Source organism: Mchenga conophoros, linkage group LG12, assembly GCF_057382185.1.
Source record: "Mchenga conophoros isolate Kocher_MC1m ecotype Shallow Benthic linkage group LG12, M_conophoros_male_GT1.1, whole genome shotgun sequence".
NCBI classification, from domain to species: domain Eukaryota; kingdom Metazoa; phylum Chordata; class Actinopteri; order Cichliformes; family Cichlidae; genus Mchenga; species Mchenga conophoros.
This window is the reverse complement of record NC_140537.1, coordinates 39,018,323-39,044,949: the sequence shown is the minus strand read 5'-3', so window position 1 is coordinate 39,044,949 and position 26,627 is coordinate 39,018,323. Positions and strand designations below refer to the sequence as shown.

Below are 26,627 nucleotides of genomic sequence, written 5' to 3'. Positions count from 1 at the left end.
TGGCTGTTTCTAACATTTAATAACGTTTGAATCTTCCTGCGTGTTTCAGGACGACGACTGTTTGAAAAGATTCTCCATTTCCTCTGCCGAATGTTTTCCTCAGAACGAACACACAGGTAACACACACACACACACACACGCGCGCAGACACACAGACACACACACGCGCAGACACACAGACACACACACTCTGTGGTGCTTGTTTCCCATCAGCAGTAGGCGGTATCAGTGACATCACTTCCTGTGCGTTGACAGAAATAGGAAGCTAAGTTGGCTGCTGCTTCCTCTTTGCAGCGACGCGTTGGCCTGAGGCTCACTGCTGCCTCCTGCTGGACTGACAGGTTTCTGCACCTGCGTGTGTGTGTGTGTGTGAGACACTCAGATCATGACACCTGAGGCATGTCAGACGCTGTGTCCCAGTCCAGCGATCGCACGCCTCGGAGTACGCGAAGTTTGCGTACTACGTACGGTGCGTACTAGGAAGGACGAGAAGTGCGGAAGTGAGAGGCTTGTGAAATGGGACGGTCCAGCCTTCGTCGGCTGCTCAGGTTGCCTAGCAACCATGATACTAACCGCTGGAAACGTTTCATACAGCTTTGTGTGACAGAAATGACGGAGAAAATCGTTTGTCCATTTGTTTGTTTGTTTTACATGAGCTTTGTGTGATTAGTTGAGTATCTGAGACCACAGGACTGTAAACATGATTGTTGGGTTTCATTTCTGTACTGAACAGTCATATAAGATTAGCTAGTAAATAACAATTAGCTGATGTTGTTCATGAGACTAAAATCATCTCACTGTGGTAAGGTAAATATAATATGGCCAATATTATAGTTAGTATATTAATCATTATTAGTTATTACAGCAGTGAGCTTGAACTCTGTGTCAAACACTGAGCTTCAGTAAAGATTCAAGTTGCAGTTATTTATATTTCCTGTCACCTTAAATCTTCACTCAAACACAAGCATCTGTGACAGTGTGTATATAGATGTTTTATATATAGGAGACAAATATTGTTCTTTTAATATGTTGGCATTACTAAATTTGGCTCAATGCTTACATATATGTGTAAAAAGCAAATGTAGGAGCTGTGATAACTGTGTCTGATAGAATGAAGAGTCGACTGATATATGAAATGTTCCTTTATTGGGTGAGAAAATCAGACCATGTCATAACTGCTGTAAGTCACACAGAATAGATATCAGAGCCTTAAACAGGCTGACGTCTGCTAAATGGGTCAAACTGGGCAGAAAGTCTACAAACACATAACATCCTTATAGAATATGATGTAACACTATAGATCAACTTAGCTCAGAATATATAAAGCATATAAACAGTTACAGCAATATGATGCAACAAACACAGCAGCTACTGATCCAAAATACTCAAAGCTTCATAGAACTGAAACCAACATTTAGTTTCTGAACATTGAACTTGTTGCTGCCTTTCATAGTGTGTAACTTGAAGGCCCTGAGTACTCTGAGTACTTTCTCCCACACTGGAAACACTGGGATGATCACATTATGTGAACATTACCTAATAAGACTGATTCAGCACAGACAGTTCTGTTAAACTTTCCTAGCAGTCCTTCACAAACAGGGAACAGTCTGTCTATTCTCTCCATCTGTCAGCTGCTGCTGGCTCTTCCTCCTCCTCTTCCTCACACACTGCTGAGTTTGTCCTGGTGGATCATCAGGGGTGCAAAGCCTCACAGATGATGTGCAGCAGTGGGTCCCTCAGTCTGTCCTCACTCTGGACACTTGCAGTCGTCACACCTGGACATCAAATGTGTGATAAGCTGCAGGATTCTAACACAAGTGTAACTTATAAACACATGTTCATACTTTTATTCCACAATCAGAGAGAAAGAAACAGAGAGAGAGTGCAGGACAGACAGACAGGTGACAGTCTCAGGTGTACACACTGCTACACAACAGCACAGAGAAGCAGGATTTAGTGTTTGTGTTATTACGAGTGTAAACAAGAAGAGTTCCAGATGGTGCAGTGGACACATGTGTGACTGCTGTGATTGAAGCATCTTTCTTTCAGCTTAACGAGTGAACCGTCAGCTCGTTCAAACACACGTTAAAGTCCGTTTGGCTCGACACCACCGAACAGAGGCAGCAATATAACACAGCTCACATTAACAGTGCAGTGAATCCTGCTTGTGCCGCGATGTTCAGGACTGCAAACCGAGCAGCATCACTGACTTTCAGCTCGTTGTGTTTGTGGATATATGACTGACTTTAATTATCCACAAAATCATCAGATTCTCTGTAAGATTAAGGTCGACTATTGAACGGCTTTAAAACCAAGTTAGTACAAACGTCACTAACGTCACATAACTTTGCTGACATGTGGCCAACAGTAATGTTTTAATGTTCTTCGTTATTAAACATTCGCTCATAAATAAGTGACATCATATTCAGTACTTACTTTTGAAAGTTTACTGTTCGGCCGCTGCACTTCTGCAAAATTATCCACATCCACCGCCGCGCTATGAATTGTGGGATATATGGGACCACGAAGTCTACACCGGACCACACTTCAAATTTGGGGAAATTGACGGTGCATTTGGAGAACACTTCAGAGTGGGACAGCCGTCGTCGCGTTGCTGTGACATCATAGGTCTCAAAATGCGTACTCCGGAGCGTGCGGTCGCTGGATTGGGACACAGCCAGTCACCTGCAGAGGAAGTCTCTCACGTATTTCTTCTTCTTCTCTTGTTGTGCCTGAAGAGAAAGAATGGAATGACATCACATCACTGTGATGCGTCTTGCGTGTTATCTACATGTCCCCAGTATCCTATTAACTGCTCTGTCCTTGCCTTTACAGAATAGATGTAAAATAAATCAGCGAGCTGCACGCTGCCCACGCCTGCAGCTGATGAAACACACACAGACTAAACATTTAAAAAAACAAACATCAATGAGCTTGAAGTTGTTTTAGACCCAAGGCAGTCAGGGCACTTTCATCAAACAGTCACCACTTTTAACATTTCAGTTCTTTTGATTGTCCATGAACATATCTTTTCATCTCATAGAATAAAATAGAAAAGCCCTTTACTGTCATTGTACATGTACAACGCTCCACGCCGACTGTGCCGAAATAAAATATACACCTAAAAACAGCAGGAATATATCTGAAACAATAGAAAGACTCTCAGTGTCCTGAGTGATGTGGGTGACTCGGACCGTGGCTCAGATTGGTGAGCTGTGTGGGAAGTGTGGGGTTTGGGGTGACACTGTTTGTGTATGTGCTGATTCGTCTCCGTGTGCACAAAATGAGTACAGAGGGTTACGCTACAGTCACACTGCATAGAGACAACGAGATGACCAAAATTACAGTGAGCGCGCGCAGTGAAGTTGCAGTGAAGTTGCAGTCTCGTTGCTTTTGAGTGGCTCAGTCAGTCAGCTCAGAGTGACTTTGGTGCATGAAGACAGCAATAAAAGTGCAGTTCAGTCAATCTGCTGCCAGTCTGCAACTGAAAGGAGTCAAGTCTCCAAGTATGCATGCATCTGTCATGATGCTGTGATTATGGGTGATGAGTGTGCAAAATGGCAATCTGTTGCCGTGTGCAGACACAGAAACTCACATTAACGTCTTACACTCAGACCTCAGAGATCTGAAACTGAAATTCCGTCTACAAATAGTGACGTAGCTGATGCGGGACAGCCATTCAACTGCAAAATGACCCAGGCACACAGCAACCTCGCTTTTATAGGGACATAACCCCAACCATCGGAGCGGAGTCCCTGCTGCAGCTCATCAGAGCAGCTTGACTCCGATCGATTTCAGCCTGTTCAATCTGTTTATAAATCAGTCATCTGCTCTCACCAGTCTGTCTGAGAGCGGCTGCGATTGTTTGGAGACAATCGCAGCCGCCACACAGCTCGGCCAATCAGAATGGAGAGGTGGTTGTGGATGTTCTGACTTTCTGTTTCTTGTCTTCAGAGGACGATCCAGACTATGCCTTCCTCGACACAGATCAGTCCTCCTCAGAGACGCTCCCCCCTCTCCCTGGTTCCTCCTGTCTCCCTCCTGCCCTGCCGGAGAAGAGGCGATGCAGCACCACAGGTGAGGACACACCTGAGTGACTTGTCTGTCCCCCTCTCTGTCCGTCAGCCTGACTTGCTGTCTGTCTGTGAACTTCAGGTAACACAAGCTCCCAGACTCAGCCGTGCTTTGGGTTCGGTTCTGCCCCTGAGGACCAGTGTGATGACAGCACAGGCCCAGATGAACCTGTCTCCTCCCCTTTGTCCCCCAGCAAGACACCCCCTCCCCTCCCTGAGAAGAAACGACACAGTGAGTGAACAGGGAGAGAACAGTATGACTGGAAAATCCATTCAACTGCCTCTCTCACCTGCCTGTCTCACCTGTCTCTCATTCGTCTGTCTCTCTTCTGTGTGTCTCACCTGTCTCTTACCTGTCTGTCTGCAGTCCACGAGTACCTTCAGTTCTGTTCGTCCTACAGCGATCAGTCCCCCCTCATGTTCTATCAGAGGCCTCCAGGTTTCAGTCAGAGATACAACAGCCGACATCGAGAGCTCGACACCTCCTACCAGCTCTCTCACGCACATCTGGACACACAGCTGGACGCAGACTTCACTCCCTCACCTGAGCTGGTTCCTGCTCCGATTCTACCACCGAAGAAGAAGCAGCAGGTCAGCGAGGTCTGAAAATGTTTGGATGGTTTTGACTTTCTATCGTCACCAAAGTTTTCTTGTTTCTAACATTGACAGGACTCAGCTGACAGGCCGGCTGAAGAGGGCGGAGACAGGTGAGAGGCCACACACATGCACGCACACACACACAAACACACGCACGCACGCACACACACACAAACACACGCACACACACACAAACACACGCACGCACAAACACGCATGCACGCACACACACACAAACACACGCACGCACGCACACACACACAAACACACGCACACACACACAAACACACGCACGCACACACACACACACAAACACACGCACACACACACAAACACACGCACGCACACACACACACACAAACACACGCACACACACACAAACACACGCACGCACACACACACACACACGCGCATGCACACACACACAAACACACGCACACACACACAAACACACGCACGCACGCACACACACACAAACACACGCACGCACGCACACACACACAAACACACGCACACACACACACACACGCGCATGCACACACAAACACACGCACGCACACACACGCGCATGCACACACACACAAACACACGCACGCACACACACACAAACACACGCACACACGCACAAACACGCGCACGCACACACACACACACGCGCATGCACACACACACGCACACACGCACACACACACAAACACGCGCACGCACACACACACGCGCATGCACACACACACAAACACACGCACACACACACAAACACGCGCACGCACACACACACACACGCGCATGCACGCACACACACACACACGCATGCACGCACACACACATGCACACACACACGCATGCACACACACACACGCGCACGCACGCACACACACATGCACACACACACGCATGCACACACACACACGCACACACGCGCACACACAAACACACGCATGCACACACACACACACACACAAACACACACACGCACACACACACACACACGCACACACACCGGCACACTCCCTCAGGGCGTTCTGTCTGTCCTGCAGTTCCCAGAGCGTGCAGCAGGGGGCGGAGCGTGACAGGAGAAGCAGCACGGAGGAGCAGGAGGAGGTGTTACTGACTGACAAGAAGAAGATTCGCTGCAGAATCACCATGAAGTCTGAGGTGCTGCTTTGACCTTTGCCACCCCCACACACACACACTTTAAATCTTTCACTTAACCTGTTTGCTGACCTTTGACCTGTGTCTCAGGAGGAGGAGGGGCCTGATGTAAAGGCGGCCTCACCTGATGTCCTATTGGTCTATGCTACGGGGACCAGCAGCAGAGGTGAGTGTTGGTAGACACCTGGCTGGAGAATCATATGTGAGACACCACCTGTGTCATACCTGTGCAGACGCTCCACAGAGCATCAGATCCAACAAACACATGAGCACGAGCACATCATTTACAGCCCGCAACTAACAGGAAACAGTCCAAAAATGACATCAGAGGCAGCAGGTGATCTCCTCTTCTTTAATGCTGTGACGAGCTGACGCAGCTCAGAAGGAAGCGCAGCTGCAGAAACTTTATTCAGGAGCTTTGGGGTTTACAACAGTCCAGCTTAGAAGTAAAGAACTAACGCATGAACTATTTTTCAGCTTCACTCAGAGTGTTTCTATGTTAGCTGATCAGATCTGTGTGAATGTGTGTTTGCAGACCAGGACCTGTACCGTGACGCTTTCCTCTGCACCTACAGGAGCTTCATCAGTCCAAACGATGTCATCAGCAAACTCCAGCACAGATATCCTCAAACACACTTTGAGGCTGGGCCCACCGGCTTTGCTTGTAGCTTCAGCAACAGGACAGCATTAAGAAGAAGCACACGGTGCTATTAAAACAAACGGCTGCTGCTCTGAAGTATTGTTTCTCTCACACTGCTGTGAGTGGAGGCTGGACAGAACCAGCTCTGTGCTAGTTGTTCATCGTTGTTCACGTGTTTTCCCACAGTCCCCGTGATTATCTGTCTGTTCGTCCAAACTCTGTTTACTCTTTAACTGCCAACACGTACAGACACCTGTGTGGCAGACGGGAACATGCAGACCTGACAGCTGCCAAAAACACATTCCACCTGCTGGTGGGCGTGGTGGACGAACTATGGTGAGAAATACACACAGATCTTCACACACTGTATGCAGTGGTGTTCTTCATTAAGACAGAGTGCAGAGGCCTCTGAACCTTGGCTGTGATTAAAGGAGACCATCTCTCATATTCACACGTCGGCAGGAAAGCCAGACTTATGTAGGTGCTCACATGGACTCCTGCTTATTACCTGGAAGTGTGAGTTAGGATTTATGAATAAAAGCATTAGAAACAAAGGTAAGATCTCCTGTTTCTGATAGACTTATGAGCAGTTTTTAAACGTGATTTTAACCTCACATAAAGGCCTCTGTGCCTTCAGCTGATCCAAAATGCTGCAGCAAGAGTCCTGACAGGGACTAGAAAGAGAGAGCAGATTTCTCCTGTTTTGGCTTCCTGTTAAATCCAGAACTCAAAATCCTGCTCCTCACATACAAGGTCTTAAATAATCAGGCCCCATCTTATCTTAATGACCTTGTAGTACCATATCACCCTATTAGAGCACTTCGCTCTCGCTCTGCAGGCCTACTTGTTGTTCCTAGAGTATTTAAAAGTAGAATGGGAGGCAGAGCCTTCAGTTTTCAGGCCCCTCTTCTGTGGAACCAGCTTCCAGTTTGGATTCAGGAGACAGACACTATCTCTAAAGCCAAGTTGATTGGCTGATAAGAAACCATGTGGGCCACGGGACACTTTTTAATGCCACACTTGATGCTTTCAAATCTATCGAGTAAGATCAGCTGTCCACATACTTCTGGCCGTGTGTCATCAGTGTGAATACTGTGTGTGCAGCGCGATAGAGCTCGACTCTGATGTGCTTCTGCTACTGATGGACTTGGTGTTCAGCCTTCTGATTGGTGGAGAGCTGGGACCGGCCCACCAGCTGCGCTCCAACATCCTGTCAAAGATGGAGAAGAGGTGGAAGCTAATTGGCTCACCTCAGTCACTCCGTCCACTTGCTGCCAAGGGTGTGGCTGCCAGGTAAGCCTTCACACCTGACAGGTTGAAAGCATGCTGAGCTGTCATTGGTCAAGTTTGAATGTTTCTGTCCCCTCTGCCTCAGGCCGGGAACTCTGCTGGACTTCAGGAGTCAGGATTTAGCTGAACAGCTGACTCTGCTGGATGCTGAACTCTTCACAAAGATTGAGGTACAGACCCGCCTCTCTCACGCCTGGTTCTCCAGCTGTTCTCATGAACCTGCTTGAGAACACAAAGTATTCATACCTGGTTTATGGTAAACAGGTAAATGATGCTTTGGGACACAAAGAGCCGTCTCCTCGTTGAGTTTTCCACCAGCACGTGCAGCGGTACCTCTTGGTTTGCAGTGTGGCTGCATCACGATCTGCTGCCACAGAAAAACCTTTTCTGTGTTTACATGATTTAGTCTGTTTCATCAGCCTGCCGGAGCCGGCAGGTTTGGTGCACTGGGATGACAGTTGGTTCTTCTCACCTGTCCAGCTTCCAGAGGTGTTGCTGTGGTCAAAGGAGCAGAATGAGGAGAAGAGTCCCAACCTGACAGAGTTCACTCAACACTTCAACAGCGTCTCCTTCTGGTAAAACATCAACACAACCGGCAGATACACAACTTCCTTCGTCAAAGAAACACAATCTGTGACTCCATCAGGTTATTGTTTCCATCAGAATCGTGCTGGAGAAAGAGCATCAAAAGCCCACAGACCCCTCAGAAAATGCCTTTATGATGTTATTCTTGATGTTATTCTTTTATGCCATAATCACAATCGGCTTTCTGAAACCGGCACTGTAGCAATCACAATTACTGTCTGAAGGCAAGAGAAATGCCCGACACATTTACTTTCCCAGGTGGTTCATTACGGTTTGTGCCATACTGGTTGTCATAGTTTGTTTGACCTTTATTATTCATTTGTTTTACTTTCAAGTTATGTCAGTGCAAACAGACAGGAGCAGGGACGGGACAGGCAGAGAAGGAGAAGCTTCTGAAACTAATGAACCTTCTTTTTGTGATTTCAGGGTTCGTTCCGTCATCATCCTTCAGGACAAACCTCACGACAGAGAGAGGCTGCTGCTGAAGTTCCTGAAGATCATGAAGGTCGTTAGAGTCCGCAGTAGAAAAAGTCCTTTTGTCTCTTCATTTGTATTCAAAGCTGGCCCTCCAGTCGGGGAGGACAGCAGCTACACCAGAACTTATTAGACTGACAAACTGGAATAAAAAGATTTATTTTTACAAACTCACTGCATCATTACAACATCTGTGTGTCCATTTGTGGTTCCAGACTGTGGTCTGTTGTCATGTCATCTTGTCAAACCGCACATGTTCTTTTTTCCTGCAGCACCTGAGGAAGCTCAATAACTTTAACTCGTACCTGTCAATCCTGTCAGCGCTGGACTCCGCCCCTCTGCGACGCCTGGACTGGCAGAAAAGCACCTCAGAGGTCAGACCGAGTTCATTGGGATTATTTCATCGGTTCGCCTCAGTGCATTAACAGTGTTTTATGTCTGTTTGGCTTCAGGCTCTGGAGGAGTTCAGCACCTTGATCGACAGTTCATCCTCTTTCAGAGCCTACCGAGGAGCTCTGGCTGAAGTAGAGCCTCCCTGTATACCCTACCTGTACGTAAATACCCTACCTGTTGGGCAGTAACCCTAATGTAGAACGTGTCTATGTGATCAGCCTCACAGCAGCCACATTATTGCTCAGATAAAAGGCTCCAACAGCACAAACACAGTCCAGAGGTCCAGTTCAGGATCTCCAATTGGCTGAGGTTTAGCCTGGCTGGCAGCTACAGCCACCTGTGTCACCATTCACCTGTCAGTCAAAGAGGCCACGCCCCTAACAATACAATGTAAGCAGGCGTTATGAAGGAGGAAGCTATCCACAGACCAAACAGTTTGTGTATCTGGCTGTAAACATGTTTGTTTCTGCTGTAAAGTTTTAACATTGGAGTCTATGGGGACTGCCTCACTGCTGCCTCTGCTGGACGTCAGAGGAACTGCAGCTTCATGTTTCAGGTCTATTCAATTCAATTCAATTCAATTTTATTTATATAGCGCCAAATCACAACATAAGTCGCCTCAAGGCGCTTCATAGATACAGAGAAAAAAAACCAACAATCATATGACCCCCTATGAGCAAGCACTTTGGCAACAGTGGGAAGGAAAAACTCCCTTTTAACAGGAAGAAACCTCCAGCAGAACCAGGCTCAGGGAGGGGCGGGGCCATCTGCTGTGATTGGTTGGGGTGAGAGAAGGAAGACAGGATAAAGACATGCTGTGGAAGAGACACAGAGGTTAATAACAGATATGATTCAATGCAGAGAGGTCTGTTAACACATAGTGAGTGAGAAAGGTGACTGGAAAGGAAAAACTCAATGCATCATGGGAATCCCCCGGCAGCCTACATCTATTGCAGCATAACTAAGGGAGGATTCAGGGTCTGAAGGCTGATGCTTTGTCTGCCGTCTCTCTCTCTCTCTCAGGGGTTTGATTCTGCAGGACTTGACTTTTGTCCACCTTGGGAATCCCGACACTTTGATGACATCACAGGGTTCAAAGGTTAACTTCTCCAAACGCTGGCAGCAGTTTAACATCCTGGACACCCTGAGGAGCTACCAGCAAGTGTCAGTTACCTACAGAGCAGTTCCTCAATCATTAGGAGTACCTCGTGGTTGTATTGTTGTATGCTGAAGCTGTTTCTCTCTGCAGGAGCTACTCTCTGCTGCCCGATGATGACATCATTTCCTTCTTTAACGACTTCAGCGATCACCTGGCTGAGGAGGCGCTGTGGGAGCTCTCTCTCAAGATCCGCCCAAAGAACACTCCTCGAGCCAATCAGAGATGAGCTTTGGTGAAGGCGCAGAGGGTCACGCAGCTAATCGGCTGCACCTGTTCTGATGCTAACATGCTGTAACACAGAGAACTGAACCGGTGCCAAACCGGGGGCCGAGGCCCGAGAGCGTGACATTACTGGCACAGACACATGCAGGGTAAAACCTGCAGACATTTTACTACCGGACCTTTGATATTTGCAGGCAGAGGTTTCCCTCCCTCGCTCCTGTTAACAGAAACATATTCAGATTCAGGTCCGGCACCCACAGATGGATCAGAGACTTCCAGATTTTGCTGAAGGAAGAAAAACTGCATCCAAACATCCATGAAACATCACTGCTGACCTGCCAGTCAACTCACCTGCCCTTACCTGATGGTGGAAACCTCACCTCAGCACCGTGTCTTCAAGGCCACAAAAATTAGTTAATCATTAAAGCTGATCCCACCTGACCATCTCGGGAATTCCAGTGGAAAGATTCCCTGCTTAGTAGGAATGATGCAAAATTTCAGCTCCTTTTAAGGGACGAGGGTCCGATTGTTTTAGATGTTTTTCTAGCACCGTTTTCTGATCTGTATTTAAACACATCACGCTCGGTCCTTCAGGTGTCCGAGAGTAACTGTGGGTCTGTGGGTCTGGACTCTGAGGGTGACTGTGGGTCTGTGGGTCTGGACTCTGAGGGTGACTGTGGGTCTACTCTGTGTCCTCTACTTTTTAATTCAGTTTTATTTATAAGGAGGCTCTGGAGGTCCCCACAGATGCACGTAAACCTGTATCAGTTCATCGACCTCAGACACACACCGTGTGGTTGAACTGAAGGCTTTGTTTCTATTGGCCACGTGAAGGTACGTTACAGCATGCAGGGGTCAAAGTTCAAGTCTGCGGCATGCGCGAGTACTCCGCTGCCGTGCTTGGTGCTTTGCTCGGCGTAGCGGTAAACCGTTATTGCGCTGCGTCCGGCCACACTTCGATGAACGCATCGAGAACAACCTTCAGTATCTTGGCACGCTGACTGGAGCAGCCAGGGATCAAACCATCATCTATGATTAGCAGATGACGTGCTCCACCTCCTGAGCTATGCCACCACCATCATGGATGATGATGAAGGAGGTGAGATCCTGTTGCTGGACTGAGGTGGAGCATGAAGGCGATCCATGAACTTGTGATGATGGTTCATGGTGTCTGAAGAACATCAGCCTGCAGCTGCATGCTGACGCGTTTGTAATGCGTGACAGTTTCAGCTGCTTTTAGAGAAGATTCAGTCGTGCTTTCTACAGACGTCCAGCTGCTACAGATCACACATCCTCCATCATCATCGTCAGTCTGAGCTCACCTGAGCTCCACATCCTCAGCAGCCAATTTACCCTCCAACACCTGAGCAGCGATGCTAAAACGTCCCGACCTTCATCCCTCAAAGTGAGAGTTTAATGTCCCACTGAGGCCAGGACACCAACCAGCCCACCTGAGTGTCAGACCACAGAGCTCTGAGGGTACAAGATGATTTCTCTAAACATACATGAATATGGAAAATCACCAGCTCACACAGTAACACTGTGGGGGTGTCACAGCTGGTCACATGATCTGTTTCCAACTCACAGCCACGGAGACGCCGTTCATCGTCCCACATCAAACACACCTGTACAGGAAACAGGAAGCATCATACAGACACACCTGTATGAATATTACACATGACTGATAAATATGTTCTTTATTTATTCTTTTTTTATTTTGCCCGTGTATATAACCAGCAGCAGCAGTGTGTCTGTTCACTTTAAATAACACAATCTTATTATAGCGCCGACCTGCCGACCATTCTCTGAATGACCAACTGATCAATGGTGAGCTGAACGAACGCCGATTAGAGCCACCGATTAATGAAACATTCATCTATAAGATGTGGTCCAGCGCTAACTTCATGGACTGTGGAGACTTTTTGTTTACATGTAATTTTGACAGAAATGAACAGTTGGCGTATTAAACAGCTGCATCAGATTCTGCTCATCATCAGCGCCTCCACAAGACGACAAAATACCGACGTGGGCAGGATCGAGAAACCCTCATTCACCTGGAAGCTGGCCCAAGAGGTCAAAGTTCACATTTCTTCACACCGCAATCGTTGCGACACCTCAGGTTCATCTGATTGACACGTGGTCGAGCAGGGGGTGGAGTCTGCAGCAGTGGCTCTCACCTCTTGGCTCAGAGAGCTGCAGGTGAGGTCGGCCGGGCGGCGGCACTGAACACTGACCGCCACAACATCTCCAAGACTCTGGACTGAAGGTCATCGAGGTCAAACTTTCAGAAAAAAGACTGATGAGATAAGTCTACATCAATCTGCATGATGAACAAAGTCACGAGATGGAAACAACGGTGTGATGAAAGCATGCTCACGTTGACGCTGCGCTCTCGTCACTGATGCTACGAACATGGTTACTGTTTGAATAAACGAGCTGTTTGTCAGGCTCAGGGAGGAAGACGGGATGAAGACATGCTGTGGAAGAGAGACAGATTAATAACAAGTATGATTCAGTGCAGAGAGGTCTGTTAACACATAGTGAGTGAAGAAGAAACACCCAGTGCATCATGGGAATCCCCCGGCAGCCTACGTCTATTGCAGCATAACTAAGGGAGGATTCAGGGTCACCTGGTCCAGCCCTAACTATATGCTTTAGCAAAAAGGAAAGTTTGAAGCCTAATCTTGGGTTATTATAACGGTCTTTTTACTTGTCTCAACAAATCAGCTGTGGAACGCCTTCAGACTGCACAGACTTTTAACTGGCACAAACAAGAGGTCACACATTACTCCAGTTTTGACTTCTCTTCATTGGTTGCCAGGAAATTTTAGAGTTCATTTTAAAACTTTTGTCGTAACTTTTTGAGCTCTGCATGCTGAAGCTGCCCAGCGTATCTCTGAGCTGCTGAAGCCTCATGCTTCATCCCGAGCACTCGGGTCTTCAGGTCAGAGGTCACTGTTGGTCCCACGCACTGGGTTCAAACCCTGTGTGGGGATCGGTCTCCTCGGGCACCGAGGCTGTCGTCTTTACGCTGTGCACACTCCACTGTCTCCTTTAAAAAGCAGTTGAAGACATTTTTATATAAACAAGCTTTTAATCTTTTCACTGTTTTCTATTATTTTATTTATATTTCTGGATTTATTGTGAAGCACTTTGTGATTTTATTCTGTGAATTGTGCTATATAAATAAATTTTGCTCACCGTATTTTCCGCACTATAAGGCGCACCAGATTATAAGGCACATTAAGACAAACAGTCAGATAACTCGACCTTTATTAAGCTCATTCACAGTAACTCTTAACACTGTTAAGCTGTAACACATTAAATATTGAAGAATACACTCACTTTTTCCTGTACATTAACTTCCACAATTCCATCAAGTTCTTCACCTCCCGTGTCTGAGTTACGGTAAACAGCTGGGCAATTTCGGCATCAAGCATGCCCGGATCGCTCTCATCATTATCTGAATCAGTCTCGTTGCTGTTACTTAGCTGTTCAGTGATTATTCCAGCCTGAAAGCTCAGACGACACTTGAAACTGATACCTTAGCCCAAGCATCCACGATCCATTGGCAGGTAGTGGCGTAACTTGCTCCGCGTGGCCTCCCTGTCTTGGTGAATGTGTGCTCGCCTTCTGTCATCCAATGCTCCCACGCAGCTCGTAATTTAACTTTGAACAACCAATGGTTGGAGTTCTTTGGTTAATCCACCCGGAATGACGGCAAGCTCCAAATTAGTTTGCTTCACTTGGGTTTTGACAGCCTCGGTGAGATGGGCGCGCATGGAGTCGTAGATCAAAAGAGACGGAGATTTGTGGAAAAAGCCACCCGGTCTCTTGACATGAACTCAAACACTCGCTCATCTTCTCCTCGTCCATCCAGCCCTTTGAGTTAGCCTTGACGATGACGCCGGCCGGAAACTTTTCTTTTGGTAAAGTCTTCCTCTTGAAAATGACCATGGGTGGTAGTTTCTGGCCATTAGCTTGGCAGCCCAGAACTACAGTGGAGGATGACTTCTCGTTCCCTGTGGTGCATATAGATACCGTACTGGTGCCTGTTTTCTCAACAGTACGGTTCACGGGGATGTCAAAGGTGAGGAGGACCTCGTCCATGCTAGTGATGTGTTCTGGCCGGATCTTCTTTCCAGTGATCTCATTCTGGCAGTAGGTGCTGAAAATGGCCAACTTTTCTTTGGCAGTTGCTGTGAGACAGTAGTTCTTGTGCGGATTGAGAGATTATGCCTTTTCATAAAACGGAAGCACCAAGAAGGTCGCCCTCGAAAGTCGTTGATCTCCATGTCACGTGCTGCTGTAGCCTTGAGTCGAACAGAGACTGTAGAGACACTTCTGCCTGCTGTTCTCTGTTCAATAACCCACTGTTCAATTTTGTCCTCTGCCATCGCGCCGTGTTCCCTCGGAAACTCCTTTTGGTCTTCTTTACTTGTTTTAGGTCATCTTCGTGCTTCCTCCACTTGCGCACCATCGACTCATTAATGCCGAATTGCCTCGCAGCTGCTCTATTTCCATTTTCTACTGCATAACTGATTGTTTAAAATCCGCTTCGTAAGCATAACACGGTAATGTTGTGTTGAAGCACAGTACGTATTACTCCATGAGGCTCCTTGCAACGGTAACCGTAATGCTCCGAGAAAGTGGCACTAAAAGGTTTTTTTGACAGATTTTTGAGCATCGTGTACCACGTAAAATCGGTTCATGGTCAGGAAGCACAAAGCAAATTTCATACATAAGGCACACCAGATTATAAGGCGCACTGTCGATTTAAGGATTTTACGTGTGCCTTATAGTACGGTAAATACGGTACTTACTAATCTTAAAAGTAGTGTCTGTCTCCTGAATCCAAACTGGAAGCTGGTTCCACAGAAGAGAGGCCTGAAAACTGAAGGCTCTGCCTGTCACGGCCCCTCCCCTCTGTGAACAGACTGCTGTGGGAGGGGCTTCAGTCGGCCTTTTATTACATCACTTCCAGGCAGAGCGACATTTGACGGCGGAGGTTTAGTGTTTTTGAGTGAACTTTAAAGAAGTCAGATTTAAGAGGAGTCAGAGACATTGGTTCATTGATTATTGACAATCGTATTATTAGTTTCATGTAAACACTGAGGACGAGCAGACTCCCCGGCTCCTGCTTCGTTTCCTGCTCTCAGCTGAGTGAGGTGGACCCTGTAGAGCAGCAGGGTCATGTGACACACCTCAGTCTGAGCACGTCCCAGAATCCCACCCCCCGCTCACCTGTGCCGATGTCACAGCGGCTCGCGGTCCGTTTTCCCAGCATGCATCATTCACAGACACAGAACTTCAGCTGTAATGACTTCAGGTAAAACCACCTGCTGCCCCCTGCTGGCCGGAGCCTCCATTACAGTCTGCAGAGTCAGCAAAGAAAAACTGAAATAAACGTTCGGAGTCTCAAAGGCATTCAAACATGAATAAAGCCCCGCCCCCTTACGGTCACCAGGACAGTCACCGTCACCTGACCTGAAACAAAATGCAAGTACTTAAAATAAATAAGTAATGTAACTTAATTTAGAATCAGTCCTACTAACTGACAAAGTTCATCTAACATTTTCTTCTATTTCAGTTCAACTCACCATTTCTAGTATTTTCCATATTGAGTACCTGCTACTTTAAAAGCATAATTTCATTTTGTCAAGTCATCTTTGGAAGGTTTTGATTTCAGGGAAAAATTTGAACATTAAAGATATTAGTCTTTAGTGTAACTGATTCAGGTGAGAAACACAAAACAGTGAAAGTAAAATGTCTTTCATCAGTTGCTCACAGGTTGTTGCAGTGACGTCATGCACAACAGTTAACTCATTATTTTTGGTTTTGCTTCTATTTCTTTTTGAAACTTTACACAAATATTTTAAACATTTGAAAAACTAAAAACTGTGCTTTTTTTTGGAAGTCGAATTTCCCAGAGGAACCCACCCGAGGGATTAATAAAGTTCTATCTTATCTTATCTTATCTTATCTTATCTTAACTACTTGACTAAAAACAACAAATTTACTGAATTCATTCAGCTAATAAGTTAGCGCAGCCACCTGACTACGCTAGCTGACCGAGTTCACAGGTGAGGCAGACTGCTCACTTTTTAAACCACGGACAGTGTTATTTTATTTTTCCTTTTTTGACACATGCTCTCTATTGTAAGCAGACACGATGACAACGTTTTTTAAATTTAAGGGGATAGAATGAAGATTGCAAAACTGGTAAAAACTGCTGTGAGTAATTGTTAGGTAAGTGACACGAGCTGGATCAGAGAAGCTACCCTTGAGTTACACGACCTGCACGTCTGCCTAATTAGACGTTTTACAAGAACGTCTAATTAGCAGAAACCAATGTGCCGGCCTCTTCACCCACTTCACTCACAAAGATGCTGGCAGGTCAAAACTTCCCTGAGAAGAGCCAGAACTATCACGAGTTCCTCCCGTCTCCCCCTTAGTGGGTTTTTCAAATGTTGTAACATGAGTGTGAAACACACCTCTGTGGACCAACGTGAAAGGAAAATGATTGGTTCAAGTCACTCAGGTCAATGCAGCCGTTTTATAGGATGTGAGCTGGCAAGAGCAGGGCTGTGATTGGTCAACCATGTGTAGAAATTAGAGAAGTGTGAAATCACTCATAAGTTGCGTATGTGTACGTATGACATGTTCACTTTATGTTCCATTACTGATAACTGAGTGATAATGTTTGTGATGGATTGTGAAAGTTGAATGTTTATACGTGTGTGTGTGTCTCCTGCTGCTGGGACTTCTTAATGGTTTTTACTAATAAGAAAAACAAACATAATAATACATTTTATTTGAAAGCGCCCAGAACACTCAAGGACACTGTACAAGGTAGAATAATAAAAGGAACATAAACGCAAACAGTTTACACAATCATAAAAGCATAAGACATAAAACAAATGTAAAATAGCAGAGTGGAGAGGTTATGTGGGATAAGCTGTTTTGAACAAGTGAGTTTTGAATTGGGACTTAAAGAGAGACAAGGAAGAGATATTTCTTAAATCAGGAGGTCGGGAATTCCAGAGTCGAGGAGCAGCTGAAAGCTCCCCATGGTGGCAAGACGGAGGGGACATAGAGAGAAAGGGAAGAAGTAGATCTGAGACACCGAGATGGGGCGGTGATCCGAACCAGGTCAGAGAGATATGGAGGAGAGAGATGATGAACAGCCTTAAATGTGTACAAGAGTATTTTGAAATTGATATGATATTTGACTGGAAGCCAATGAAGCTGCTGCAGGACAGGAGTGATGTGGTGGACAGAAGGGGTCCTGGAGATGATACGGGCAGCAGAGTTCTGGACGCGTTGGAGCTTGTGGATGGATGTTTGAGTAAGACCAAAAAGAAGTGAATTACAATAATCAATCCAGGAAGTAACAAGGCTGTGGACAAGAATGGCAGCAGCATGTGGGGTGAGGAAAGGACGGAGACGATTAATGTTGCGCAATTAAAAATATGCAAACCGAGTAATATTATTAATGTGTGAATTGAAAGATAGAGTACTGTCGAGGATGACACCCAAGCTTTTCACAGAGGAAGAAACAAAGACCGGCGAGTTATTGATAGTAACAGAGAAACTGTTGGTTCTGGATAATGTTGATTTAGTGCCGACCAAGAGGAGCTCGGATTTGTTACTGTTGAGTTTGAGAAAATAAGAAGAGAACCTGTGCTTGTCCTGCTAGACCTCAGTGCAGCGTTCGATACTGTCGACCATAATATCCCATTAGAGCGATTAGAACATGCTGTAGGTATTACAGGTACTGCACTGCAGTGGTTTGTATCATATCTATCTAATAGACTCCAGTTCGTGCATGTAAATGGAGAGTCCTCTTCACACACTGAGGTTAATTATGGAGTTCCACAGGGTTCAGTGCTAGGACCAATTCTGTTTACATTATACATGCTTCCCTTAGGCAGCATCATTAGAAGACATAGCATACATTTACACTGCTATGCAGATGACACCCAGCTCTATCTGTCCATGAAGCCAGATAACACACACCAATGAGTTAAACTGCAGGAATGTCTTAAAGACATAAAGACCTGGATGGCCGCTAACTTTCTGCTTCTTAATTCAGATCAAACTGAGGTTATTGTACTCGGCCCTGAAAATCTTAGAAATATGGTATCTAAGCAGATTCTTACTCTGGATGGCATTACCTTGGCCTCCAGTAACACTGTGAGGAACCTTGGAGTCATTTTTGACCAGGACATGTCCTTCAACGCACATATTAAACAAATATGTAAGACTGCTTTCTTCCATTTGTGCAACATCTCTAAAATTAGAAATATCCTGTCTCAGAGTGACGCTGAAAAACTAGTTCATGCATTTATTACTTCCAGGCTGGACGACTGTAATTCATTATTATCAGGAAGTCCTAAAAACTCCCTGAAAAGCCTTCAGCTGATCCAAAATGCTGCAGCAAGAGTCCTGACAGGGACTAGAAAGAGAGAGCAGATTTCTCCTGTTTTGGCTTCCTGTTAAATCCAGAATTCAAAATCCTGCTCCTCACATACAAGGTCTTAAATAATCAGGCCCCATCTTATCTTAATGACCTTGTAGTACCATATCACCCTATTAGAGCACTTCGCTCTCGCTCTGCAGGCCTACTTGTTGTTCCTAGAGTATTTAAAAGTAGAATGGGAGGGAGAGCCTTCAGTTTTCAGGCCCCTCTTCTGTGGAACCAGCTTCCAGTTTGGATTCGGGAGACAGACACTATCTCTACTTTCAAGATTAGGCTTCAAACTTTCCTTTTTGCTAAAGCATATAGTTAGGGCTGGACCAGGTGACCCTGAATCCTCCCTTAGTTATGCTGCAATAGACGTAGGCTGCCGGGGGATTCCCATGATGCATTGAGTTTTTCCTTTCCAGTCACCTTTCTCACTCACTATGTGTTAACAGACCTCTCTGCATTGAATCATACTTGTTATTAATCTCTGTCTCTCTTCCACAGCATGTCTTTATCCTGTCTTCCTTCTCTCACCCCAACCGGTCGCAGCAGATGGCCCCGCCCCTCCCTGAGCCTGGTTCTGCCGGAGGTTTCTTCCTGTTAAAAGGGAGTTTTTCCTTCCCACTGTTGCCAAAGTGCTGCTCATAGGGGGTCATATGATTGTTGGGTTTTTCTCTGTATCTATGAAGCGCCTTGAGGCGACTTTTGTTGTGATTTGGCGCTATATAAATAAAATTGAATTGAATTGAATTGAATCTGTTCTTCCCGTATGCAAACTGGTGGAGATTGAATGTGGCTGGGAGTCCTCTCGAGACACTTCGAGATGACTGGAGTAAGAGCCACTGGGCAGAAATCGTTAGGCTAGCTAGACACATGAACAGGTTGGTGGTGCACCTGGGGCCTCACAGTCACCCAGCCGTCCTGTTTTCCCGGCTGCTCAGGGCCTGCCAGACACGGCTGCAGCTCACAGAGGAACACGTTCATCAGCTGGCACATTATCTGCTTACCCACAGCGATAAATCAGCTCCCCGTGTTGTGGTTGCAGTATCTAGTAGTTCCACGTATTGACAACGCTGTCTCCAGATGTTCTCGGCCTTGTTCAGAATTCCCACCTCACCAGCAGTAACCTTCAGCTCCCACTGCTCTCCTCTCTTCTTAGAAACCCGCTTCTGGTGACCACTACTCCCAGTGCTTCCCTTCTATCCAAAGATCTAAACCAGTACAGAGTCCAACACTCTCTACCAGCCTAGTCCGCCTGTCACACTTTCATACTCACACATTTTATTCTGTGTGTGCTAGTCAGCTGAAACGTTAGCCCTGCTCCAGCTTCACTTTACAATGCCAGAGCACTGAGCAAAGAAATCTTTATCTTTCTTTATGTTGGTTACCCAAAATGGACAACGTGGACTTTATGAAGGAGGAAACAAGATCAGGAAAGTCCAACTCTAAAGAAAAACTGCAGTTAAACATGAATTCAGTAGATTTGTTTCATAATAAAACAAATCTACTGATTTGTTTTATTATTTCACTTTCATTTCTCATGTGAGAATTGAAAGTGGATCAGCTGTGCTGCCACAGTGCTGATCGTGCTACTTCTTTCCACTCTGTTCATTTCCTCATTTCCCAAACTTGGACTGTTTTATTAGACAGAAATGATGAACACATAAAACTTTAAACACATAATCAGTAATGTTTGAACCCTTCTTTGTTTATTTAACGCTTGTTATTTTTCCTTTTCAGTATAACTCACAATAATCATCGTCAGTCATTCCAGTACAATCCTTAATAGCTGCCCATGGTTTTTGATGACGATCAGTCACGTGTGTTGATATTGTGACTATGATCACATGTCTGCTGTGTATTTAAATGTGGATGTTTCTGTGTGAGATCAGCAGCCGTCCAGCAAACCTCATCCAGCCGACCACGTCTGCACACACGTAAGTCTGCCACCATTCACTCGGCGTCCTCATTTCACTCTTTATTTTACTCTGGTGAAAATCATCTCCCAAGACTTTGGTATCATCTTATTAATTAAAGGTGGTAATAAGCTATTTTTCCCATATGTTCCTCTGGGTTCAGTTTAATGGTTTCAGGCTCAGAGTGGAGACTGTAATATCATAAAAACACAAGGATGCTGTGATTGTGTGCAGATTGTTCTGTTGGCATTTTTTCCTTTTAAAGAGCTTCTTAGTTGGCGCTGTTGCCATTATTACATACTATCCTGATTCCCCTTGTTAAAACCTTTTTATATCTGGATTGATTCTTGATTCGTTCAACTCTGTTTGGTGCAGGAACCCATAATGTCTTTCATCGCTGAGCTCCAAGTGTCTTTGAACAAAGCCGAGGAGTTTGCGCTCCGTGAACAAGGCTTCAAGAAAATCTTTGTTAATCTGAACGAAGGAGCCGGGGGAAACTTCGTCTACCTCTGGTACAAAAAAGGCGATCATGCAATTACCAGGATTCAGATTTCCTTCCACGATGAGATGTCCACGGGTCTGTCTAGTGCAGGGTTCAAAAAGATCGACAAAAACCTGAACGAGGGGGCATGTGGAGGTTCTGTCTACCTGTGGTACTACAAAGGTTCCTTAAAGTACGATGTTCCCATCAGGAAACTCGATGTCTCTGTACAAGCAGGAGATGAACCCTACAAGTATAAACTGGGCTGGGAGAGACTGGCCGGTGACCTGAACCGTGGTGCTGGAGGAAACTGGATCTATCTGTGGTTGAAGAGAGAGAACCCCACCTACATCTGTGACATCAGGGCCACTGCTAAATTTGAGGAAGATGACGACAACTTCAATGATGGCTACATCCGGGTGGATGAAGACACCAACAGGGGAGCAGGAGGGCCCTACATCTTCATCTGGTACCGTCAAACCACAGACCCCAAGGACGCCATCAGTGAGCTGGAAATCTCCTCCAGTGATGTCAAGCAAAAGAGCCTCCAAGACCAAGGCTATGAAATCGTGAACCAGGATCTGAACGAGGGCACCGAGGGAAAGGAGGTGTTCCTGTGGTACAAGAAAGACAGCGGCAGCGCTCCCATCAAGGCCGTCACCGTGCTCGCCGACCCAGCAGCTAAGCAGGCGTATGACAATGACGGGCTCAAAGTGAACCCAGAAAACCTCAACACAGGCAACCCAGGAGCTTCTCCCGTCTACCTGTGCTATCATCAGTGAGAGCGGTCATGGTAAAAGAAGTGAGCACGCTCACTGAGCAGAAACCCAGAGGTCTGATGATGTCTTTTTTCTTTAATGATGTTCAATCACTGTGATCTCAGAGGTTTGTCTGCACCAGCGATCATTGATCCTCCAACCAATCTGATTGATTAGCTGTGAATCACTTTATTCTGTTTATTGTCTCTCTTTCAATAAAGTCTGTTTAGCATCTGAAATCTCTCTGTGTCGTGTGTCAAAGCTTCATCTGTTGCTTGTTAGCAGAGTAAGGTGAGCTCAGCAGGATCAATACATGACTTCATTTAGCAGAAACCCGAGTTCACACTGAACCTCGCAGTAATCACAGCAGTAGGTACGTCCTCTTTGGACTCAGGTTCATCGTGACCAATCAAACAGTACATCTGAGGAGGGCCTTCATATGTCCTGTGTAGAAAAATGCTCAGCAGTATCTGAGCCGAAGGCACGACGGCGTCGCACAGGTGGAACCCGTTTAACAGCAGGACTATGAGCAGCAACTTGGTCAGAGAATACAGCATCCTCGACGTGTAAGTTACAGACAGATGATATGATAACACCGAAGATAATGTGGCACCCTTAACAAGCTGAATGAGATTAAAAGAGTTCACTAAGTCCCAGGAGCTTCTCTGGGTAACACAGGTGGATATTAAAATCACTGAGCAGCAGGATCTGGTCGTATCGTGATGCACAGTCAGCTAGGAAGTCACTCGGATAAAAAAAATCCTTATTATATCTAAGAGGCCGGTAAACTACTGCACACAGCAGCGAAGGGGAGTTCACAGAAACAGAGCTGAAAGCTGGTGCATGTCGATGAGGATCGCTGCTTAAGGTTGAAGTGGGCTTTAAAAACAGCAGCTAACCCTCCGCTGCGACAAGAAGCTCTCAGAGCACTAAAAGATGCACAGCCGGCAGCTGGCAGTTCAGAAAAGCTGCTTAACTCACCGGGTGATGTGCAGGTTTCAGTTAGACAGAGGAAATCCAATGAAAAGAAATCCTTCAAAATAAAGGTCTTATTTGCCGGGAGCTGGGTCAGAGACTTCCACGACAACCGGATCCACCGGCCGAAGGTTTGATCGATCTGCTCCCCGCCAGTGAAAGGGCGATGGTGGAGGTTCAGAGTTTTGTATGCCTAGGGGGTTCAGAGGGGAGAGGTGGATGCAGGTCTGGAGGTGGTGTGAGAGAGAGTTCAGCATCCTGACAGCCTGATGGATGAAGCTGTCTCTCAGTCTGCTGGTTCTGGCCTCGAGGCTCTTCAGTCTCCTTCCTGATGGCAGCAAACTGAAGAAGCTGTTGGACGGATGGGTGGAGTCACCTGTGATGCAGAGAGCTTTCAGGTGAGACGGGTGCAGTAGATGTCCTGGAGGGAGGGAACAGAGGTACCCACGATCCTCTCTGCTGCTCTCACTACCCGTCGTAGCTGTTTCCAGCAGCACCCAGGAGCCACACCACACAGTGATGCAGCTGGGAGGATGCTCTCCACGGTGCCTCTGTAGAAGCTGCTCATAGTGGAGGTTGATGCTCTCGCTGTCCTCAGTTTGCAGAGGAAGTAGAGTCGCTGTTGGGCTTTGCTGACCAGGAGAGATGTGCAGGAACTTGGTGCTGCCTACCCTCCACAGCAACACCATTGATGGTTAGTGGGGTGTGCAGAGTGTGAGTTCTCCTGCAGTCTGTGATGATCTCCTTAGTCTTCTCCACATTCAGGGACAGGTTGTTGTTGCTGAACCACTTGGCCAGATGTTTAACTTCAGTCCTGTAGTAGGCCTCATCGTTGTTGCTGATGTGACCTACCACAGCTGTGTCGGCTGCAAACTTGATGAAAAGGTTGGAGCTGTGTGATGGTGTGCAGTCAGTATGTGAACTGAAACGGGTCCAGGTCGGAGGGAAGAGATGTCTTAACCGTTCAAAGCTTCATGCGAACAAATCAAAATGTATTTATACAGCACATTTAAAAACAATGTCGATCAAAGTGCTTCACAAACTAAGAGCGAGTAAAATAATTTACCATTTCACTCGCTGGGCCCACGCCCTCATTTTAGGTTTGACAGCGTTTTAGTAGGTAATGCTTTGACATCAATTGAGCTGCGGTTTGGGGAAGGCCTCGATGGGGACTGGCGACGGCTCCTGGGCCTGGCAGATCCCCGTGTTACAGAATTGAGAACAAGGAGGGAGGTGCACAGCTTGCAGAACTGGGGGCACCTATATAGATGACAACTGGAAGGAGCACGTTTGGAGGCGTGGCCCTGCTCCTGAGATTCCCATACATAACCTCCAACACAAACATAGCAGCTTGCCAAATGATGATCAACTAACTTAAGTCAAGGCCAAAGTAAAAAGAAGAGTCTTTAAAAGACTGAATAGACTCAGAAGAGCGAATGGCAGTAAGATTGTTCCACAGTCTAGGTGCTGCAATAGCAAAGGCACGATCACCTCTGTTTCAGCCTAGACTTAGGCTGCATTAAGAGCATCTGATTAGAGGATCTTAGTGCTAAAACCGGAGTCATGTGATCATGCATTCTGGCAGCTGATAAAAGGCGTGCAGCAGCGTTCTGTACTAATGCAAACGGTAGAGAGAGGAGTGACGGAGGCCAAAAAAGGGAGTTACAGCAGTCTAGTCTCGAAGTAACGAATGCACGAATCAGCTTCTCAAGGTCCTTGGGGGAAAGCAAAGGCTTGGCTTTAGAAATCTGACATAGCTGATAGAAACTTGATTTAACCACTGTGGATACTTCTTTCTCTCATTTGAAGGAGCTATCCAAGAGTCCCCCTGAGTCTCTAGAGAGGTAGCTAGCAGAGGGCCAAGGGTATCAGTTAGTTCAGAGGGATACGGCTGTAGATTTATGGCTGTCAAAGACAATAACTTCAGCTTTACTCTCATTCAAAGTGAGAGAGTTTTGAGATTACCAGACTCTGACATCATGAAGACAATTAAACAATGTGTGCAATGGATCTGTGACATTCAAGCTCAAAGGGAAATATATTTGAATGTCATTGGCAAAGCAATGGAAAGAAATTTTCTGTATATAGTGACGGAGGCGAGTGCGACCGGACGGTAGTCGTTAAAGCAGGAGTGAGACGACTTCTTCGGTACAGGAATGATTTGAGGGATGTGGGAACGACAGCCTGGCTCACTGATGTACGACCATGCAGCGTTTAAAGTGTGGAAGTAATCACATTACTTTGAGTTTGATTCCATAAAAATAACAGAAACAGCGTCCGCTGTTCACTCTGTGGGAAGAAAACTTCTTTCTACAGCAAAAAATTAAACTTCTAATCTGAGCGAGCAGCGAGCACGCTGCCACGGGAATGTGACATTCACAGAGAAACCCACGGATCCTCCCACTGACATGACCGCTGTGGGCAGACCTCCACCCGCCCCACTCCTGCTAAACAGCTGACAATAGATTTAAGAGCTGCTGAGTCTTTGATTTCATTCATTTCTTCTGTTTTACTTGCATCTGTTTGACAGAGCAGGTTCCAAAACACATGATTTTATTTTATGCTGGAATATGCAGAACACAGGTTTCAGTGTTAAACACGCTTCTTCAGTCAGAATTTAGTTTTTGCTGGATGCATCAAGTTAACAGAGTAAAACAAGTTTTAAAAAGAGACTTTTATATGATGATTATGCAGAATAAATAGAACTGGGCTGAAGGGTCTGTTGCTTTACTACATATTCAGGTGGAGCATCATGTTTTTTAAAAGTAACTAAGTATTAACGTAACTAATTACTTTTGAAAGTAAGTAATCAGGAAAGTAACAGGATTACATTCTTGAAGAAGTAATTAATAATTAGTAACTAATTACTTTTTTCAAGTAACTTGACCAACACTGTATATATGAGATACAGATATACATAATTACTCCCAGCACGCCCCTGCGGGCGGTTTATCCTTCAAGCTCGGGTCCTCTACCAGAGGCCTGGGAGCTTGAGGGTCCTGCGCAGTATCTTAGCTGTTCCCAGGACTGCGCTCTTCTGGACAGAGATTTCCGATGTTGTTCCCGGGATCTGCTGGAGCCACTCGCCTAGCTTGGGAGTCACCGCACCTAGTGCTCCGATTACCACGGGGACCACCGTTACCTTCACCCTCCACATCCTCTCGAGCTCTTCTCTGAGCCCTTGGTATTTCTCCAGCTTCTCGTGTTCCTTCTTCCTGATATTGCTGTCATTCGGAACCGCTACATCGATCACTACGGCTGTCTTCTTCTGTTTGTCTACCACCACTATGTCCGGTTGGTTAGCCACCACCATTTTGTCCGTCTGTATCTGGAAGTCCCACAGGATCTTAGCTCGGTCATTCTCCACCACCCTTGGGGGCGTCTCCCATAACCATTTAATATGGAGGGCCAGGAGTCCCAAAATGAATCAAACACATCATTAAAT

General features: G+C 46.2%; 2 protein-coding genes across 4 annotated transcripts in view; both read left to right on the top strand.

Annotated features, from left to right (window-relative positions):
- The window catches only part of LOC146563361 (rap guanine nucleotide exchange factor 1-like), a 28,985-nt gene extending 13,566 nt beyond the window's left edge, over positions 1 to 15,419 (top strand). For all 3 annotated transcript variants that reach the window (XM_085295757.1, XM_085295756.1, XM_085295755.1), the window contains 17 exons: positions 50 to 116; positions 3,955 to 4,077; positions 4,156 to 4,305; positions 4,441 to 4,664; positions 4,743 to 4,780; positions 5,708 to 5,825; positions 5,913 to 5,988; positions 6,358 to 6,442; positions 6,706 to 6,798; positions 7,567 to 7,755; positions 7,838 to 7,922; positions 8,233 to 8,327; positions 8,764 to 8,842; positions 9,084 to 9,185; positions 9,264 to 9,361; positions 10,228 to 10,368; positions 10,454 to 15,419. In XM_085295757.1, coding sequence (XP_085151883.1) covers positions 50 to 116; positions 3,955 to 4,077; positions 4,156 to 4,305; positions 4,441 to 4,664; positions 4,743 to 4,780; positions 5,708 to 5,825; positions 5,913 to 5,988; positions 6,358 to 6,442; positions 6,706 to 6,798; positions 7,567 to 7,755; positions 7,838 to 7,922; positions 8,233 to 8,327; positions 8,764 to 8,842; positions 9,084 to 9,185; positions 9,264 to 9,361; positions 10,228 to 10,368; positions 10,454 to 10,589 — 1,899 coding nt within the window. In that variant the 3' untranslated portion in view covers positions 10,590 to 15,419. The remainder of the gene's footprint in view (positions 1 to 49; positions 117 to 3,954; positions 4,078 to 4,155; positions 4,306 to 4,440; positions 4,665 to 4,742; positions 4,781 to 5,707; positions 5,826 to 5,912; positions 5,989 to 6,357; positions 6,443 to 6,705; positions 6,799 to 7,566; positions 7,756 to 7,837; positions 7,923 to 8,232; positions 8,328 to 8,763; positions 8,843 to 9,083; positions 9,186 to 9,263; positions 9,362 to 10,227; positions 10,369 to 10,453) is intronic.
- A 4,217-nt stretch (positions 15,420 to 19,636) lies between these two features.
- Positions 19,637 to 22,436, top strand: LOC146563360 (uncharacterized). Its single transcript, XM_085295790.1, has 2 exons — positions 19,637 to 20,989; positions 21,344 to 22,436. Exon 2 carries the CDS (start codon positions 21,353 to 21,355, stop codon positions 22,229 to 22,231), a length of 879 nt encoding a protein of 292 aa, XP_085151916.1. The 5' UTR covers positions 19,637 to 20,989; positions 21,344 to 21,352; the 3' UTR covers positions 22,232 to 22,436.
- Positions 22,437 to 26,627: the final 4,191 nt, after the last annotated feature.

Coding starts and splice junctions, on each gene's coding strand:
- LOC146563360 (XM_085295790.1), top strand. CDS start 21,353: ATGTCTTTCATCGCTGAGCTCCAAGTGTCTTTGAACAAAGCCGAGGAG.